We start from the raw sequence: 17542 nt of genomic DNA, 5'->3' as shown, positions 1-17542 counted from the left end.
AAAACCCTTTTTCGTGTCATGAGGACACGAAAAAACCCTTTCTCGTGGGACCAAGACGGGAAGATGTATTATTTTTGTAATTTTTGTTATTTGCGTATTATTTTTGGAATTTATGTATAAAATAATAATATTAAAAAACTCTTTATATGGCAGTTTTGCTGTCGCAGCCCCATACTGGAAGCAGCTTTACATGATCTGGCCAGTCCGGCAACCTCACGTTACCGCGCGAGCGCGCGCAGTCTGACTCACTCGATCTCCACGATTTGGCTGGCAGACCGACTCCGATGCAATCGAGGCCCCCACGGAGTGGGAGTCCGAGTTAGACAGCCGAATCGGATCCCGAGAGGTCAGGGACCCCGTATCCCGTCCTTAAATAGGGCCCAGCAACGGTGGAACAAGAGCAGATCAGAGCAGAGCGATCGCCGTGTGCAGCGCCAAACATGGAACGCAAGGAGGACTTGACGCGGCTGCTCCCTGACGACGTGCTCGCGGACGTGCTCCACCGCGTCGCGCCTCGCGGCCTCGCTGCGTCAGCAGGGCGTGGCGCGCGCTCATCGATGACCGGCGCCTGCTGCGTGCGGAACTCCTCCCGCACTCGCTGGCTGGCCTCTTCCTCTGCTACCACGACGTGAATGACCCAGAATTCTTTGCCCGCCCCTCCGTGGATTTCGCCAAATACTACCTGCCCTACAGCTGCGTCGAGGACCACTGCAATGGCCTCATCCTGCAATACGACTGCGTGCTCAACCCCGCCACGGGTGGGTGGGCGCCCTTGCCTCAACGCCGGCCTCCACGCGTGGGGATGGAGTATTTCATCGAATTTGAATATCTTGCCTTTGATCCTACCGTGTCATCGCATTACGAGGTGTTCTTGATCCCAACTGTACCACGCCGGTTCGCTCGCAAGGTGGAGCCCGCGATATTGCAATCAGAATGGCCACCGTCACTGTTCATCATGAGCGTCTTCTCGTCGCGGACTGGACAGTGGGAGGACAGGTCCTTCGTCCGTCAAGGTGAGGCTGCAGGAACAGTCGCCGACACGCAATTGGATCGGCGGCTGTGCTTGCCACCTCACCACGCAGTATGCTGGCGGGGTGCACTCTATGTTCATCGCCAAAATGATTTTGTTATGAGGTAACATAATACTTCCTTAATAATCGTCTTTTTACTTCGAAGTTTCTCTCCATACAAGTATGACTCATAAATGCTTTTGCATAACGGTATGTTTTCTTTTACAGAATATCATTGTCAAACCATACGTACCGAGTAATCAAGCCACCGAGAGGGATTGAAATATTCGAAGGTCGAACGCTTCATCTAGGAAGGTCTGAGAAGGGGGTTTACTCTGCATTACTTGATGACAAATGCCACATTTGGGTTTGGATCCTTGACGACTCGTGTGATGAAATGGAGTGGATATTGAAATATCATAGCGGCTGTCACTTAGCTTTGCCAAGTCTAAACTGTGACCAAGAAGTTTACGGACCCTGGATCTTAGAAAGTGCTAAATGCGACGAAGGTGACTACAACGAGTCACTAGTGGAACAAGAATTTGAATGGAAATCTGATGATGAAGATATTCTCTGCACTGAATATAGGGTACAAAATCACTACGATGTGTGTGAGGGGATCCTTGGATTTCATCCTTACAAAGAGATTATCTTCTTGCACGGTTCATTTCGCAGATGCTTGGCATATCATTTGAAAGCTCTAAACTTGAGGACTTGGGTAACCTATACCCAAAAGACTGCAGTTTTGTCATCAATTATTGTGGTTTTGTAGAAGATGTTTTCCCATACACACCTTGCTGGATGGGAGAGTTTCCCGAGAATTTGGAGTTATCTTAAGATCAAGATGTATCAGATTGAAGCTGTTCGAAGAATACATTACATAGCTTGGTCAAGTTTGAGGCTTTGTTTTGTTCCCTTGGACGCCAAATTGATTCCAATTGAGAAATAATATTTGGAGTGGCCACCTACAATATTTTTAATTGTTTTTTTTTTTTTTGTTATGACTACCGTCATTCGCAATTACGTACTCCAGAATGTTTCTTTGTACTAGAAAATGGGGCGCAATGTGGTGTGCCAAATTTGTAGACGCGGCCAAAGTTTTCTGAACAGACTGTTACAAATCATCTAACATTGACAAAAGATGTGATAGAGCTCCACAGTTTTTCAACATGGAAAGCATAGTAGGCAAATATCACAGAGAATATACATATATATCTAGGTGCATTACCTTGGTTAACGTAACTTATGTCAGGCTACCTTTAGTGGCTATTATATTATATATCAGCTTTAATAAAACACTGGTCGCGTTTTCTGAACAGTTTAGGAAAACCAGTTTTATGTTGTTAGTCTGTTGGTGCTGGTTTACAGACTATTTTGATTGCGTCACGTCGAGTAACAACGATTACTAATCGATGTTTCTTAGAGTTAGAGTTTGTTTGTTTTTATGTTTTTGGCTTCTAGCTGAAAAGCTATTTTTAGTTTTTCTAAAAAGCTGATTTAAATTTTAGCTGTTAGTTTTTACAATAAATTTTTAGCTTTGTAGCTCATCAAAAGTTAGAAAAGTCTCAGCTAGCTTCTTAGTTTCTAATTTATTTTTTTAGAAACAGATTTCTGACATTTCTACAAATCATTTTTCAGCAAACCCGTTTGCTTAGCCCCTTGCCTTCTGACTTCTAAGAAGTAGAAGTCAGAAACCAACCTAAACAAATAGACCATTAGTAAGAAATCACATTTTATCCCTTACTACAAATAGCTCTACTCCGATTCATCAACATAACCTCTCTTTCCGGTTTCCACTCCTCGCACAGCACATCAATCAATAATCTTCTACTAATTTCTCCATTCAGTACGTGAAAGACAGATAACGCAGTCACGAAATGAGTGAGAGCTCATAAAATAACCCATCACTGATGATAAAAATGATGGATCATAGTTATGACCTGTCATTTATAACTTATCATAACTGACAAGTCATTCTAGGTCAATCATAGGTGACGGGTCATAGTTGTGGCCCGTCACCTATTATGACTCATAAGTGACAGGTTATCCTAGCCAGTCATTAGTGACGGGTCACAACTTAACCCGTCACCAATTAATAACTCATCAGTGTCGGATCATCCTAGCTAGTCTGTTGGAATCTAAGTCACCAAACCATAGAGAAGTCCTTCGCTTGGGAGGGAAAGCCGAAGGCTTTGTAGTGTGACACGTATTCGTAGGGTGGAGTAATCTTAATCCATTCGTCTGAAGGCCCGTCAGAGTCTTCACCTACGCTGATTCTTGGCGCTGCGGGTTGACCTTTGGCTCCCGTCCGAAGGCCCGCGAGAGCCTTCGCCTACACTTCCTGAAACACCACTGCAATATTCATCAATGTACAGCCACCACTGGACTTTGACTCGCCATCCGAAGGGGTACGGGAAATCATCCCTCAACAGTAGTCCTCTATAGGTAAGGTTCATCTACGAATGGCCGAGCCTGTGAACCGGATGATACAGCTTAACGCCGTCCCCTTGGGCCCGTCGAAGGCCCCCAGGGGGTTGTTTTACCTTTTAGCAGACAGCCCCCTCATGTTGTTCGTCTTTATTAATTTTTTTTTAGGGTTGGTATGAACATACTGCCCCCACACAACAGTCGGCTCGATGACGTTAAATGTCTTCACTTCATGCTGAACCATCTTTTATGGTTACAGTTCAATTTCTAACACGTCTTGTTTTAACCGCCGTTACTCCTGTTTTTTTACCGCTATAAATATGCTCCATGCGGCGGCTCGATTTTTACCACTTGAATTCGCTGAAGCCGTAGCTCTCGTACGAAGACTCTCGCAGTCATCTTTCTTTTCCGAAGCCCAGTGGGAATGGGTCCGAGAGGCAAGGCAAACCGCCCGAAGACCTATTGGATTGGAAAATCTAAGGTTGACGATGAAGTCCTGGTTGGACTAGTGAAAGAGGGTTTGATCAGCGATGTTTTGAAGGTTAGACTCCCGGGGGGGGGGGGGTAAGAGACTCCGGAGCCCAAAGATGATGAAGCCATTGTCTTCGTCGACTACTTCCAAGTGGGGCTTTGTTTTCCTTGTGACAAGATGGTACCGAAGGTTCTGAAACTATATGAAGTCTACCTCCACTAGCTAACACCGAACGCCATTGTTCGACTCGACCTTTTTGCCTAGGCGGCTCATTCTGAAGGGGCGAAGGCATCAGCCAGGGCCTTCGCCTCAGCCCACAGGCTCCATCACCAGTCGAAACCGGTCTTCGCATGAAGCGTGCAAAGCAAAGCCCACTATGGCTTCCTGAACTTCACTTATCATACTGGCCTGGCCACGGCAGTCGTGGTGTAAAAAACAAATGGCTGAAGGACTAGACCAAGAGGAGTTTCTCGTGTCCAAGTGCAAAGAGGTGAAAGGGAACCGCGCCCCCTATGTACAGCTGAAGGCCTCTCAAAGGGCAGCATTTGTGGCATTCGCCAAGTGCGCGAAGCATCTGACCATGCGCGATCTCGTAGAAGAGTTCGTGGCCTCCGGGGTATGGCCCCTTAGCCGGGACTGGACCATCCCAGAATTCGGTGACAAAGGGCCGGAGGGACTTTGCCGCCCCCATCCTGATTTCCGAAGTTTCGCAGGTATTATTATCACACTCGGTTTTAATGGCCAAACCATATGCGGCTTATGTGTGCCCAAGATGTTCAACACATATAAGGACGTCACAGGTGAAGTAACAAAAAGCAATACTTTTATAGAATAAACGTTAAACTCTTACAGCAATTGACATATATTGTCTTCTATGAAGATATCTATAGTAGAACAGGCGTACTGGTGCCCAACAACACTGCATGCAACTGATCGGGAGACACGCGTCTATAACGTCACAATCTCATCTTGATAGTCTTCAACATCTTCACTCACTGAGCAGCAACACACATGTCGCGTGGCATAGAGAAAATAGCAAGTGTGAGCACATAACGCGCCCAGTAAGTGTGGGAAAGATAATGATATGCAGGTTTATATCAAGAATAGGTTAACACAAGGTATATTTACGTAAATACGAGTAATGAAAACATATTTGGACTCAAAAAGCATTAAACAATTATTAAGTGAATGTAACCTATACAGTTCAACACCCAGCATACAAGGCTCCCCACCTTGCATACCGTTTTGGACCTAGTTGGGTTTTGTAATCGTGTCGAGGTCAGAGTCCAGGTTGTGTATGCCTCTTTTCATGGCTGCACAACCCTAGGTCGACCTCCTCACCCCCCTATATATACACAGTAGCCGTCGTAGTGTAGGCTCGAGTTTTGCTTAGATTATTCTGTTTTATACAGTTTCACTGCTTGTTCGGTTTGTGAAATCCCAACTCGAGCACTTCATTGGTAATTAGTAATATTTAGATTACATACATCTGTTCTTGCTTGTGTTCTCGATTCACTTGTAGGAAAAGCCATCTTGGTGAGGTCAATCGCATCTTGGTATGGTTGATAACTACGGAGTAGTGGTGTAGTGGTGTAGTGGTTGCGAGGGTTCTCAACCTGTCTTGGTTAGAGCCTTTGGATCATCAACGTCGAAACTCCACCAATCGACTTATCATATTACATTCGAAAGATCGGGCAAATGTGCATCTGATGGGTAGCTCCAAATTGTTGCATGATCCATCTTTGTTTAATTGCTTTTTATCTACTCCTTGTAACCTAAGATAAGGAGTAGAAGTTGTAGAGTTTATTTATCGGTGTATGCTTAGCTATGATTAGCTTAATGGTAGAAGTCTGTGTTCAGTTTTGAGATGTTGTTGGGCATGGTTTGTGAGACTTGAGCGAAGGGTATGAGTGTTCGCAAAAGATGACCTAGGCGCCATAGCTTTGCTTGAGTTGATTAAGGACCGGCCATTGATACTATTATCCTGAGCACATTTTGTACTACCACATGTTCAACTATGGTATAAATAAGCCGATTATCCTATGTTATGCTAACACTTATCTTGTGGTCCGATGACACGTAATAGAAAAATAATTAAGGAGAAGCAAGGTGACAAGAATCTAGGGATGTACAGGACATGCCCGTGGCACCCTTAGTGCCATGGGGTAAGTACAAGTGGATAGTTTCAGGTTTGATAAAGGTTATCTCGAGGGCAAAGTGGATGGATCCGAGTCGTGTGGGTAAATATGTACCTCATATAGGGTGTAAGAAAATGTTTGAACAATCGTGCTCTGAGTTATGAGCATGCTTTTGTATGTCAGGAATCAATCATAGAGTCACGTGTTAATTGTATGGATGGGAATGATGGAGATGACCATTATGTAAGACTTTGTTATGGCATTTACAACAATAAATTGAGATAAATTGGGTATGTATAGGGATGTCCTATGTCTATTAAATTGCTTATCAAGTCTAGCTGCTATACATGATTCATGTTCAATCGCATTTATGCAAATGTTAATTTGTAGCCTTTTCCTTTCTAATCATTTTAAAACGCAAAAGACTTGTATTCGGAGCTATATATATTCATATGAGTAAGCCTTGTAAGTGTCTTTGTACTTTGGTGCTACATTTAAGTTTTTGCATGTGAGGATGAGGTTATCTTTAGCTACTTTTATATCGCCGATGTTAGCGCTGAGCAAGAGTAGCGGGTGCCCTCTAGTTGCTAACCTCGTTGGTGCTTGTGGACTGAGCATCACCGGTATTTTATATACTTTTGTATTTAATTTTTGTATTTAATTTCTGCTACGTACGTGATGTCCAAGTATTTTGGAGAAGACTTAGTTAAGTGATATGTAATCGCTAGATCATGTCAATCAATTTAAGAGCTCCATAAAATTTGCTCTCTTGTATATCTTGTGATGAAGTTGTGTTGTATACAATGTGCATATTGATCTTGGGCACTGACTTGAGATGTATCTTGGGGAATACCAAAATTGTATTCATTTTAGTTGATTCGGTGCCTCTTAAGCTATCATTTAAATGTGTGTTAGCACGTGATGAGCTAGCTCTTATTTTTATGAATAACCAACGGATTAATTAAAATAAGTACAATTTGGCCGACTCTTCATAATATATATTAGTCAAAAGTGCAAAGTATTATGAAATAGAGAGAGCATCTGGCAAATGCCACTCTTTTAACCTTCTTTTTAGCAACAACCTCGTGCTCCATTACGGAGGAAAAAACAACCTCGTGCTGATTAACTATAAAAATGATTTAAAAAAAATATCTCCTACTTAAAACTTCTCTAATCTATATATCTCAACTTTATTCTGCTTCTCCCGTTCCGCTGCTCCATCCCCGCATCCAAACCCTACCCCTCTCACACACACGACGCCAGCCCCGCCGCCTCCATCGGGAAACAAATCCGCTCCCTCCCCTTCCCACAAATCTCCGCCAACAATTCCAGAACGCATGTTTCGTTCCCAAATCAAACGCCGCCGCGCCGCTCCGCCGAACAATTCTGCGTCGTGAGAAGGGCTTCTCGCGATGTCGATAGCGGCGGCAAGGTCCCTGTCCCTCGGCCCAAGGCCCGATCCATCGGTTGAGGCAGCGGCGTCGCAAAGAGCTTCATGGCGCCGACCATCTCGGCTGCCTCCATGGCCGTCGCGGCGTCCGCCTCGCCGAGGAAGAAGGTCCTCAGGGAGCGAAACAACGACCTGCCGTAAAATCAGCAGCAGCAGCACCACCCCGTCCCCTCGTCGCTAGGCGAGCTCGCGCCCAACAAGCCCAGGGGTGCGCCGCCGCCGTCGCCCAAGGCGGCTCTTGGCGCGCCGCTTACGCGTGCGGGTCTCGCTCGACGGGGCTCCTGCTCCTCCCTCGGTCTCGCACGGCGCCTGGCACTCTTTGGGTGTCGAGGCGGAGGAAGAGGAGAGGGTGGAGAATCCCGTGTGCGATATCCACCACAACCACCACGGGGCCGATGCCTCGACGGACGTGACAGCTCCGTACAACCCAAGACGAACTATCTCTCGTCAAGGCCTCGGTTCCTGCGCTACAGTCCCAACCCCCGCGTCGAGCAGTACCGACACGCCAGCGTGAGGCGGCTCGAGTACGGCTTCGCCTCCGCGAGCAGCGAGGAATCCGGAACCGTCACCACCACAGAGGAGGATGAGCCAATCGAGGAAGAGCAGGAACAGCTGCCCACGTCGGTGCCAAATGATTTTCCGGAGGAGTCGTCGGCTCTGGACGCCACGTCTGAGGCCAGAGCTGAGCCAGCTGCTCCGACCATGGCTTGCGTCCTATAGCTGCAGCCCACACCGATTTCTCCACTGGATCAGGTGCTGACACCACCGGAGCCAGAGGAACCTACGGTGACTACACCACGAACTCGCGTACCGACACCTGAGCTGTAGATGCAGACCATGGTGTTGGTTTATACTACAGTGCTGCTCAGACAAGGCCAATGCCAAGCGAACAAGAACCCATTAGTGCCAATGTCTTGGAGCAAGGGTTGGAGATTCAGGAGGTTGTTTCAGATAGTGATTGCAGTCTGATGTAGAAGAAATGGCAAACTTTGGTGATACTGCAGTGGGAGAAGAACCCATTGATGATGCTAAAATGGATGAGGAAGCCATATTTGCAATATCAAATGTCATAGAGGAGGCAACTGAGTATGATGTTGATGCATAAGTAGAGGAGGAAGTTGACGCTGAGATGTCAGAAGTACCAGGCAGCAGTGGAGAAGAGATGGAATCACTTAGTCAGAATTTGGACATCCCTTCTCAATCTGTGCTAGAGCCAGAACATGTAGAGGACATGGACGACTCTTCCTTGCAGCAAAATGTTCAGACTGATGAGTCCGAGGGTTATCATGGTTATGGCAAGGAAGATCAGGAAGTGCATACGGTCTGAAATTGGGATCGAATATGTGGCCAGGTTACTTGGACAAAATCTCAAATCCTGCTGCAATTGGTGCTGCTCTTGCTGCCATTATTGTTCCTGCTGCTCTGGCCTTCCTTTACATGAGGCAGAAGCAGGCTCACATTGCCTCAAACTCCAGTGAACCAGCTGAGCAAGTGGAGCAGCAAGTTGAAAGTTGATCTGGTTCAGGAAGCAGAGAGGGGCGTGTTCTTATGAAGGGCTCACGGCTTCAGAATCCTATGGTAGAAGAAACTGAGAGATTTGGTGACTCTGGTGCCTCACAGTATAGCAGCAGCTTGTCATTTCTCACCATGTTGTGAACAAAAGAATACTACAATTCTATCTTTGTGTGCCATTACATCGACAGTGAGGCTGATTTTTAGTAATGTTACACAGGATGGTCTAATCCTTGCTACCTCCTCTTTTGCATGGTGAGATTAGTTTATCATATAGATATCATATGATCCTTCGCTTGCAGTTCAGTTTTCTCATGGCAGACTGTAATGGAGTGCAGTTAATCTTGTGAAGGAGTGAACAGTGTTAGGAGATCTGATTCATCAGCAGCAAGGTGAGTCTTCTGCCAACCGATCTTGGTTAAGACCAATTAGAGGTCCAATTGACATGAGACCAATTTTGTTAGTTTGCTTATAGCATGCCCTACCTGTCTAAAATATGTGTACATGTCTGTAATATACCCTTGCTGAAACATATCATTTTTATCATTACAATACCACTCTTTTGAGGTGGCGATAATATATTTTCTCTTTTAGCTTCTTTGGATATATCTCTTTGCAATTCCATTTTGCAAAACCAATGCATTTCATATGTACCAATACTGATGCCCTCATACATGCAGTGAGATTCATCTATAATCATTTTTCCTCTGTTGCGAGTTGTTGCTGAACTGCAATGCGAGGAGGAAAAAGAGGTTGTCTTGTGTTGCAGTAAGAACCAACCTTTCTCTTGCTTTCCATAACCACAAACATATATGACTTGATTTATTTTGTAAGACTAATATTTGAAAGCCACAAATCTACAACTGCATCCAGTTAGTTTCCCTATTAATTAAGTTAAACGATATCTGATATAGTTGGTCCAAAGTTTCAGAAATAACATGGTGAGATGAGAATCTTCTATTTCTTTTTCCTTTTTCTGTTGTCCTGCTTCTTGAGTGTTTGTAGTTAAAGTTTGCAGATTGTTCTTATTTTTCTGAGTTGTCATAGCCCCTGGCTATAAAGTACAGTTCTGAAAACATTTCAATCTTGCTGCAGAGTGTTCATATTTTGAGGGTAAAAGGTCATATTTTGAGCGTTCATCTTAGGGATGTAACCATTGATCTCAAGTTTCGTCATGGGATCACTGACCCGAAATCCTTGGGGTCACGTACCGCATCGCGAATTGTCGTCCTGAAGAAGTATACCTCCTTTGTACCACATTTTTGATAGGTGGCGACCCGTGTCCTGCGACCCCGTTTCTCGACCTAGTCGTCCCCGATTTCTGGTGACTATGGGAAATCCGGGACTATGGGTTTTCCTCTGAACTATGATAAGGTATGTATCTATCCAATCCTAGACATTGTTGTTACTGCATTGTATTATTCCCCAATGAAATTCATTCCAATTATCTGCATTGCTCTCTCATTGTTGATATTCAGTTCATAAAATTTGTTACACAACTGTTCTCAGTATTTTGGCCCACTTGAATACATGAATGCAGTCATAGTTATTTATATTGCCTTGCATGTGGCCACATTTTAGTTCTCGAAACTGCACTGATTGATATATTATTTTTTTCTTTAGCACGGAGTCTAGATCTTCTGTCAGGCTGGTCTTGTGATTTTGTGACTTTGTTTTTGTTTAATGGATGTCATTCACTGATTATGCATATAGTTGGGAGGTCATGCTGCAGTTAATTTCATATATGGTAATAGACTACATTTGATGATGAATTGATTGATGGAGAAAACTTCAACCATTTCTTTTCTATATATATATATATGATTGTGCATTTTTCATGTTTTGTTTTACATTTATGCATACCTTTCATGTGTTTGTATTTTTGTTTTGTTATAATTGATATTGGCCCTCATTTATAAGCAATCTAACATTTTCAGCAGAGGTGCTCCCTCCAATCACACCAAATCTAGCTAGCTTTGCACTCTTTAGAACATGGGATGTATGGATACGATAGACTGAACTTTTTCCTCTCCATCTCGTGGTGTACTTTTGCAGGCAAACAATGAGGCGTGGTACTTGGATGTATCTGCAAGGGCTCTGCACGATGAGAAATTTCCTACGGTATGGAAATAAGGGGTGTCTTATACTCACTCTGTTCTTTTTTATTCGTCATTTTAGTGTTGTGCATGGGTATTAAAAAATAGTAGCATTTGTCCATATTCCTCTACCAAAAGTGTGCTCATTAAGTTAATTTGTCATAAAACTCACCAAAAGTGTTGGAAAATGTATCAAGCACTAAATGAGGTAGGGATTTATAGCTATGTTTCATCTTGGAATCTAGAGCACTTTGAAGCAAAAAGGAAACATAATTTAGAACCGAGGTAGTATTACCGAGCTGGATGCGCTTGAGAATGAAGGTCAGTTTTATGACAAATGCATTGCAAGATTGCATAATGAATGAAAACAAGAGCAATATACGGCTAATCCAGTCTTTGCCTTTTTCACCTATCAATGTTTTGTAGAGTTGTAGTTGCTGTCTGGAATTGAGGTTTATTTATCATCCATCATGGCGGCAAGGATGCGGGTGTATGCATGGCCAGTGGAGAACAGGACGAGAGCAGAGCATCCATGGATACAATGCTGAATGAAACAAAATATGCAATTTTCGAATGTATATTGTTTGTTGGCGAGTTGCATTGTAGTCTCCTCAATTGTATTTGCTATCGACATACAGATCATCGAATGGAGAAGGATTGTAGTCACTATGCAATCCTGTCCATCTCTAATGCATAGCATTTTTCAAAAGTCTAGCATGTATCTTTGGGCATGTTAAATTGTTTTTCCTGATTGATCTGGATATGTTGCTTCTGTGCACTTGCGTCATTTTTGATAAGCTATGATTTTAAGTAATCTACTGTATTTCCTATTCAATTATATTTTTATCCCTTCAAATTTCCTTTATCATTTTAGAATGGGTGCCCACACTACAACTTAAATCCTCATGCAGTGTTCTAGGTATTTAAGCACAAAGTGTTCTACCTCTTTGGAGTTCTAGATATTTAGATGTTTAGACTCAGATTAGTGTCGTGTTGTATGTGCAGTTGTGTGAGGTTGTTCCAAGGTTAGCTGTGTAGAGGTTGTTCCAAGGTTAGTTGTTTTACACGTGTTTTACCCAGTCAACAATATAATCTCATGCAATTTTGGAACGAGCATTTAACTAGTACATAGAAAAAGCAATTCCTACGGTCAGGAAAAAACGAATGCATCCAATCGGGTCATCGAACGGTTTAGATCACTTCTCACTGCACCTTTTCCCGTTGGAAAGTAGTACTCCGTCAGAAGGAGAAGGATCCCGCAAAATCCTACACGGTCGACGAAACTCGACCGGGCCCGACCGCCGGGCCGTACCCAACCAGCAACGCACCCAATTCAAAATTCGGATGGCCACGCTCTTCTTTTCCTTCGCCCTGTCGCCTCGTCTTCGTCCCCTTCTCCGCCGCGTCAACCACGAACCCCTCCTCCAACTCTCCCTCCCAAGAAGAACAACCCTCACATCGCCCTCCCCAGCCATGTCCTCCCCTCCCCCTCCCCATTCCTCGACCTGGGTCGAAGATGACGACCCTTTGGATTTCGGCGCGGTCGCCGGCGCCTCGTTCCTCCCCCTCCGGCGGTGCTCTAGGAAGCGGGAGCGTGCGGCGTCGCCGGAGTTCGCCGAGGTGCGCGCCGCCGACGGGAGCGGCGGCGCCGAGGGAGAGGAGAAGCCGCGCGCTGCCACGAAAGGTTTATCTAGGGTTTTCTAATTTTTGCGGGTCGAAAGACTCGGATTTTCCTGTCTCCTTCAGTGAATGCGCCAAGATTTGCTTCTCCATTTCGTTTCCAGGGGTCGTATTTTGTTCTTCACCTGGGCCAATACCTATATATTGTTTCGTTTAGTATGATCTAATATCAAGAGGATTAGGTTATGCTATTTCTTTTGCAACATAAGATTTTGTTGTACTTATGATTTTGCTTTTGTTTGGGGGTGGGGGGATGTGAAGATGCCAGACAAATATCACTACATGTTGGCAAGAATTAATGAGATAATTGCAATGTGATATTTTAATGATTCTGATTCCCCTCAAAATGTCTTGCTGATGAATGCAATAAACTAGTCATTGTAATAGAAAATACAATTGAGAGCAAGTGGGGATGTGTAGAAGTGTTAATGTCGAATAGACATCTGCAAATGGGTAGTTATTCTGCATCTGATGTGACCAATATGTCGAATTGCGGTACATGGTGACTTCGTGAGCCAGCATGGATATGGATGCATGAGGATCGATTTTGTTTGATCTAATTCAGGGTGTCTGTTTGGTTTGTTTACGTGCTAGCTTGCTAGTTTAATAATTTTCTTCCTTCCACACTCCATTCTACTTAATATTTGAAAACTAATATATTATCTATTTTGTCTCAATATGCTGTTTTTTCTTTGATTACAAGTTATTTTTCTTATATTTTCCAAGTTACATATACATTTTGTCTTGTTCTATTTTTTTAAAAAAATTACAACGGTCTTGCACTCATCTCATATCCCTCTGCTAATTAGCAGCGAAAAGTCCATCTTATATTCTTGCTAGCTTTTGACATGACACTTGCAAAATCATAACATATATTCTTGATTATACATTCTATTTTATCCGTTTCATTTTAAAAGTTGCTATTCGGAATTCATTTATGTTCTTTCAGAGGCCATTAATTTTAGCATTTCTTATCCACTAACATGTTGGTGACAATGGTACATATGTTCGTTGATGAGAAATGATGTTACAATGTTCTACTGACTGAAAATCCGATACAGTTCTTGTCCTGTTATTCATGGCTATAATTGAGCTGGATGCTAATATGTTTTTCTAACAGGACTATGGTAGATATTTTGTGAATATTTTGAAGTGATTGCACTGTTTTTGTTGTTTGTGGAACTGATCTTATAAAACATATGTTTATCAAATCTTTGTGAAAACAATATAGCAAACAGATTTATGCATGCTAGGAGCTGATTTCATCTTTCAAATGTGTTTAAATATAATATCCTTACTGTCTGCTATGGTCACATTAATAAATGAATGACTTCCACAGGAAATTCCAATACTCATTTGAATAAGAAGGCTGTCAAAATAATGACATACAATGTCTGGTTCCGTGAAGATTTGGAACTGATTAGACGGATGAATGCTCTTGGACATCTTATTCAGCATCACAGTCCAGACCTTATATGCTTCCAGGTCCTGAATTCAAACTATGCATTATTTCTTTTCCTCTTCTACATGGGTTTTGGATATTTATATGTGGAACTGCAGGAGGTTACTCCAGACATATATCTGCTTTTTGAAAAATCTGAATGGTGGAAAGGATACAAATGCTCACTATCTCATGAGAAGGCTATGGAAAGACCATATTACTGCATGCAGGTATAAACATTTCTCAAACTTAATATATGGCATGAGTCCAAGTGTCTAGAAACTAGAAAGATTGTGTTAGCTGATTCTCTTCTAAGGAGACTGACATGCAAAATTGTAATGTGATATTCTAATACAATTTCTCATGTGGTCAGTGTTGATGCATTTATGTATATTTTGCATTTCGCATGCATGACTGCACTCTTTGTATAACATGGGGACGGGTTTATGTTTTGTTGGAGACATAGAATTCATGTCATGGTTTAATACTGGGTTTAGTTGCTATCTCAAGGTTTTTCAATAATTTGAGCTAAATTACTGTCCTATATTGCACGATATTAAAAATAGTAGACATAGCTGGGTTTTAACTATGTGAGCTAAATCACTACTCCTCTATTCAGGATGTTAGAAAGTGTTAGGTGTTAGCTCTCCTGTCATGGGCTCATGCCCTCTCCTGTCATGGGCTCATGCCCATCTGTACTTAGCACAGACAACCTAGTGCTATTATACGGCTTACTACTGTTCAGGCACACAATAAAGGATACACATGCACACATAGACGCTGATTGGCTTGCTACTCCTCTGCATACCATTAACAGCAACACCCATTCATACGGTGTCTTTATATATCAAGACATTTGGACTTAAGATTGTTTCTCACGATTTTTTTTATATTTAGTTTTGGTGCCTTAACTTGCACATCCACAAATGCTACTTATACATTTTTGCTGTTCCCTTTCAGTTAAGGATAGTGTATCCTGTTTTCTGTAGTTTATTTACATTTTTTCTAATGTTACTTTGATTGCAAACAAATTCAGATGAGCAAATTGCCTGTGAAGTCATTTGACTGCACCCCATTCTCTAACTCAGTAATGGGAAGGGAGCTATGCATAGCTGATGTCAACATCGGAGGTGTGATCAAGTTGGTGTTGGCTACAAGCCACCTTGAGAGTCCATGCCCTGCACCTCCCACGTGGGATCAGATGTTCAGCAAGGAACGTGTAGCTCAGGCAAATGAATCTTTGAGTATTTTGGGAGACTTCTGCAATATTGTATTTTGTGGGGACATGAACTGGGATGATAAAGGAGATGGACCCTTCCCGGTACCAGATGGCTGGATTGATGCTTGGGCTGAGTTGAAGCCAGGTGAAAATGGCTGGACTTATGATACGAAAGCTAATGCCATGCTTTCAGGTAACCGTAAGCTGCAGAAGAGACTGGACCGGTTTGTGTGCAAGTTGTCAGATTTCAAGGTGGACAGCATTGAGATGATTGGGAAAGAGGCGATACCAGGTATCACATACATAAAGGAGAAGAAGGTCCGCCAGGAGACCTGCCAATTGAAACTACCTGTCTTACCTAGTGACCACTTTGGGCTTCTCCTGACTATTACCTATGAGGCTGAAAATATCTGATTGTGGTCCGCCTACTACAATGTATGGCCCTCTTTTGTATAGGTAGTAGCATCATAACTGTTTCATGGATGCATAACTGTGACTGGAGTCCATGCTAATGGACAATGTTAGTTCTATGATTATCCAGGTGCCCCCAATTTCGTGTAGTTTAGCGAGGCACTCGCTAGCTATATAGATATGCCAGCAGTGGTGGTTCCCATTTGGTTGCTTTACATGTTAAAATCGGGTGGTTCTTTTGCTTCACTGAACTTGTGGGTCTGATGTTTTTATCATCCATACTTTCTCAACTTGTGCTTCGTTGCATGGTTGGTTGTGCTTAAATTTTTTTTGGCCATCTGGCAGTGGCGGGTCTAGCATTTTCAATTTGGGTGTACATACTTATCGTGATCGTGCCCGTGTGTAGCCGTGTGCGCCGCGCCTCGCTCATGCCCGCGCCCCGCCTAGCGTTTGGATTCTCTCAGAAATATTTTGGTTTTAGATTCTCTCTGAAAATATTTTTTTTTCAGTAACAACAATTGACATACATATACAACATGAGCATCATCTTTGATCATTTTTGAACAATTGTTGCATGCATTTGCATTTAATTGGAATTGATCAAATTCATGAAAAGTGAGGTCATATGAAGAAGCTTAAAATTTCACTATATAACTTAGATCTGGGGATAATTTTAGAAATTAGCCCATTAATTAAGATGAATATTGGCGATTTTTTCCTTATTTTTGGGAATTCTTTTAAAGCTCTAAAAATTCATGAAATGTGCAAAAACAATCAATTTTAATGAATTTTAATTTGAATTCTGTTCTAGCTTTTTAAATGCAACCAGTTAAAATGGGTTGCTTATAGATTATACAACCTACACAAAAATTGGTAGATTTTTTGGAGCCTTTTAGAAAGTTTAAAGTTATAGGGAAAAGAGATTAAAAATATGAATTTTTGAGTAATCTTGCAACAGCTGAACAAAATGGTTGAACCGGAAAAGAATGGGACAAATATTTGGGTGTATATCTGTACACCTATGACCTCACGTGTGCCCGCCCCTGCCATCTGGTTGGGCAGCTGTGGTGTGGCCTAAATGCTATGCCTTATGACTATCTGTGTTGGGCTCGGTTTATCTGATACCAATGTTCCTGAATTTGGCATCCAATTGGGCAGCTGACGTTTCGTGTTTTTTGTTTTTTTTTTCTGAATAAACATTAGGAAAGGATACAACTGAATAATTATGCTTTGACCAAACATATATAGCTGCTTTGCTTTGAAGTTGAATTGTATTCTTTGTCAAAAAGTCAAAATGAGTGTCAAGTATCTGTTTTTTTTTATCGAACAGGTAGAAGAGCTACTTGTTATTATATTAAAAAGGAATAAAGGAGGGTATAAAACCAAACGAAAATGCAAGACAACAAAACCCTTGACCAACAAGGTCATAGAGAAGAAAAACTACATGAAAAAAATAGCACTACAGCACGTCACTGAAATGAGGAGTATGACTCGAACCAGCGCCTTAAACTGCAAGGTTAGACAACCCCTTTGCTCTGGCCACCTGCCAAAGCGTAGCCTCATCCCAAATGGCACGCACTAGCCTGTTGTCATCTGGAGAAGCTCAATCAAACACACATTTATTCCGATGTTTTCAAAGGAGCCAAGCCACAAAGATGAGCAACAAATTGAGACCTCGACGCTATT

General features: G+C 42.7%; 1 protein-coding gene and 1 pseudogene across 1 annotated transcript; both read left to right on the top strand.

The window, feature by feature from the left end:
• Positions 1 to 440: 440 nt before the first annotated feature.
• Positions 441 to 1847, top strand: LOC133910653 (uncharacterized; annotated as a pseudogene).
• A 10242-nt stretch (positions 1848 to 12089) lies between these two features.
• LOC133912814 (uncharacterized) lies at positions 12090 to 16156 on the top strand. Its single transcript, XM_062355732.1, has 4 exons — positions 12090 to 12789; positions 14125 to 14270; positions 14346 to 14456; positions 15263 to 16156. The coding sequence occupies exons 1-4, from the start codon at positions 12270 to 12272 to the stop codon at positions 15857 to 15859; spliced, it is 1374 nt and encodes a 457-aa protein (XP_062211716.1). The 5' UTR covers positions 12090 to 12269; the 3' UTR covers positions 15860 to 16156.
• The last annotated feature ends 1386 nt before the right edge of the window (positions 16157 to 17542 follow it).

This window comes from Phragmites australis, chromosome 3, assembly GCF_958298935.1.
Source record: "Phragmites australis chromosome 3, lpPhrAust1.1, whole genome shotgun sequence".
Classification (NCBI taxonomy): domain Eukaryota; kingdom Viridiplantae; phylum Streptophyta; class Magnoliopsida; order Poales; family Poaceae; genus Phragmites; species Phragmites australis.
This window is presented reverse-complemented; position numbering and strand designations above follow the sequence as displayed.

Coding starts and splice junctions, on each gene's coding strand:
- LOC133912814 (XM_062355732.1), top strand. CDS start 12,270: ATGCATCCAATCGGGTCATCGAACGGTTTAGATCACTTCTCACTGCAC. Junction 12,790..14,124: donor GCCGCGCGCTGCCACGAAAG/GTTTATCTAGGG, acceptor TGACTTCCACAG/GAAATTCCAATACTCATTTG. Junction 14,271..14,345: donor CAGACCTTATATGCTTCCAG/GTCCTGAATTCA, acceptor GTGGAACTGCAG/GAGGTTACTCCAGACATATA.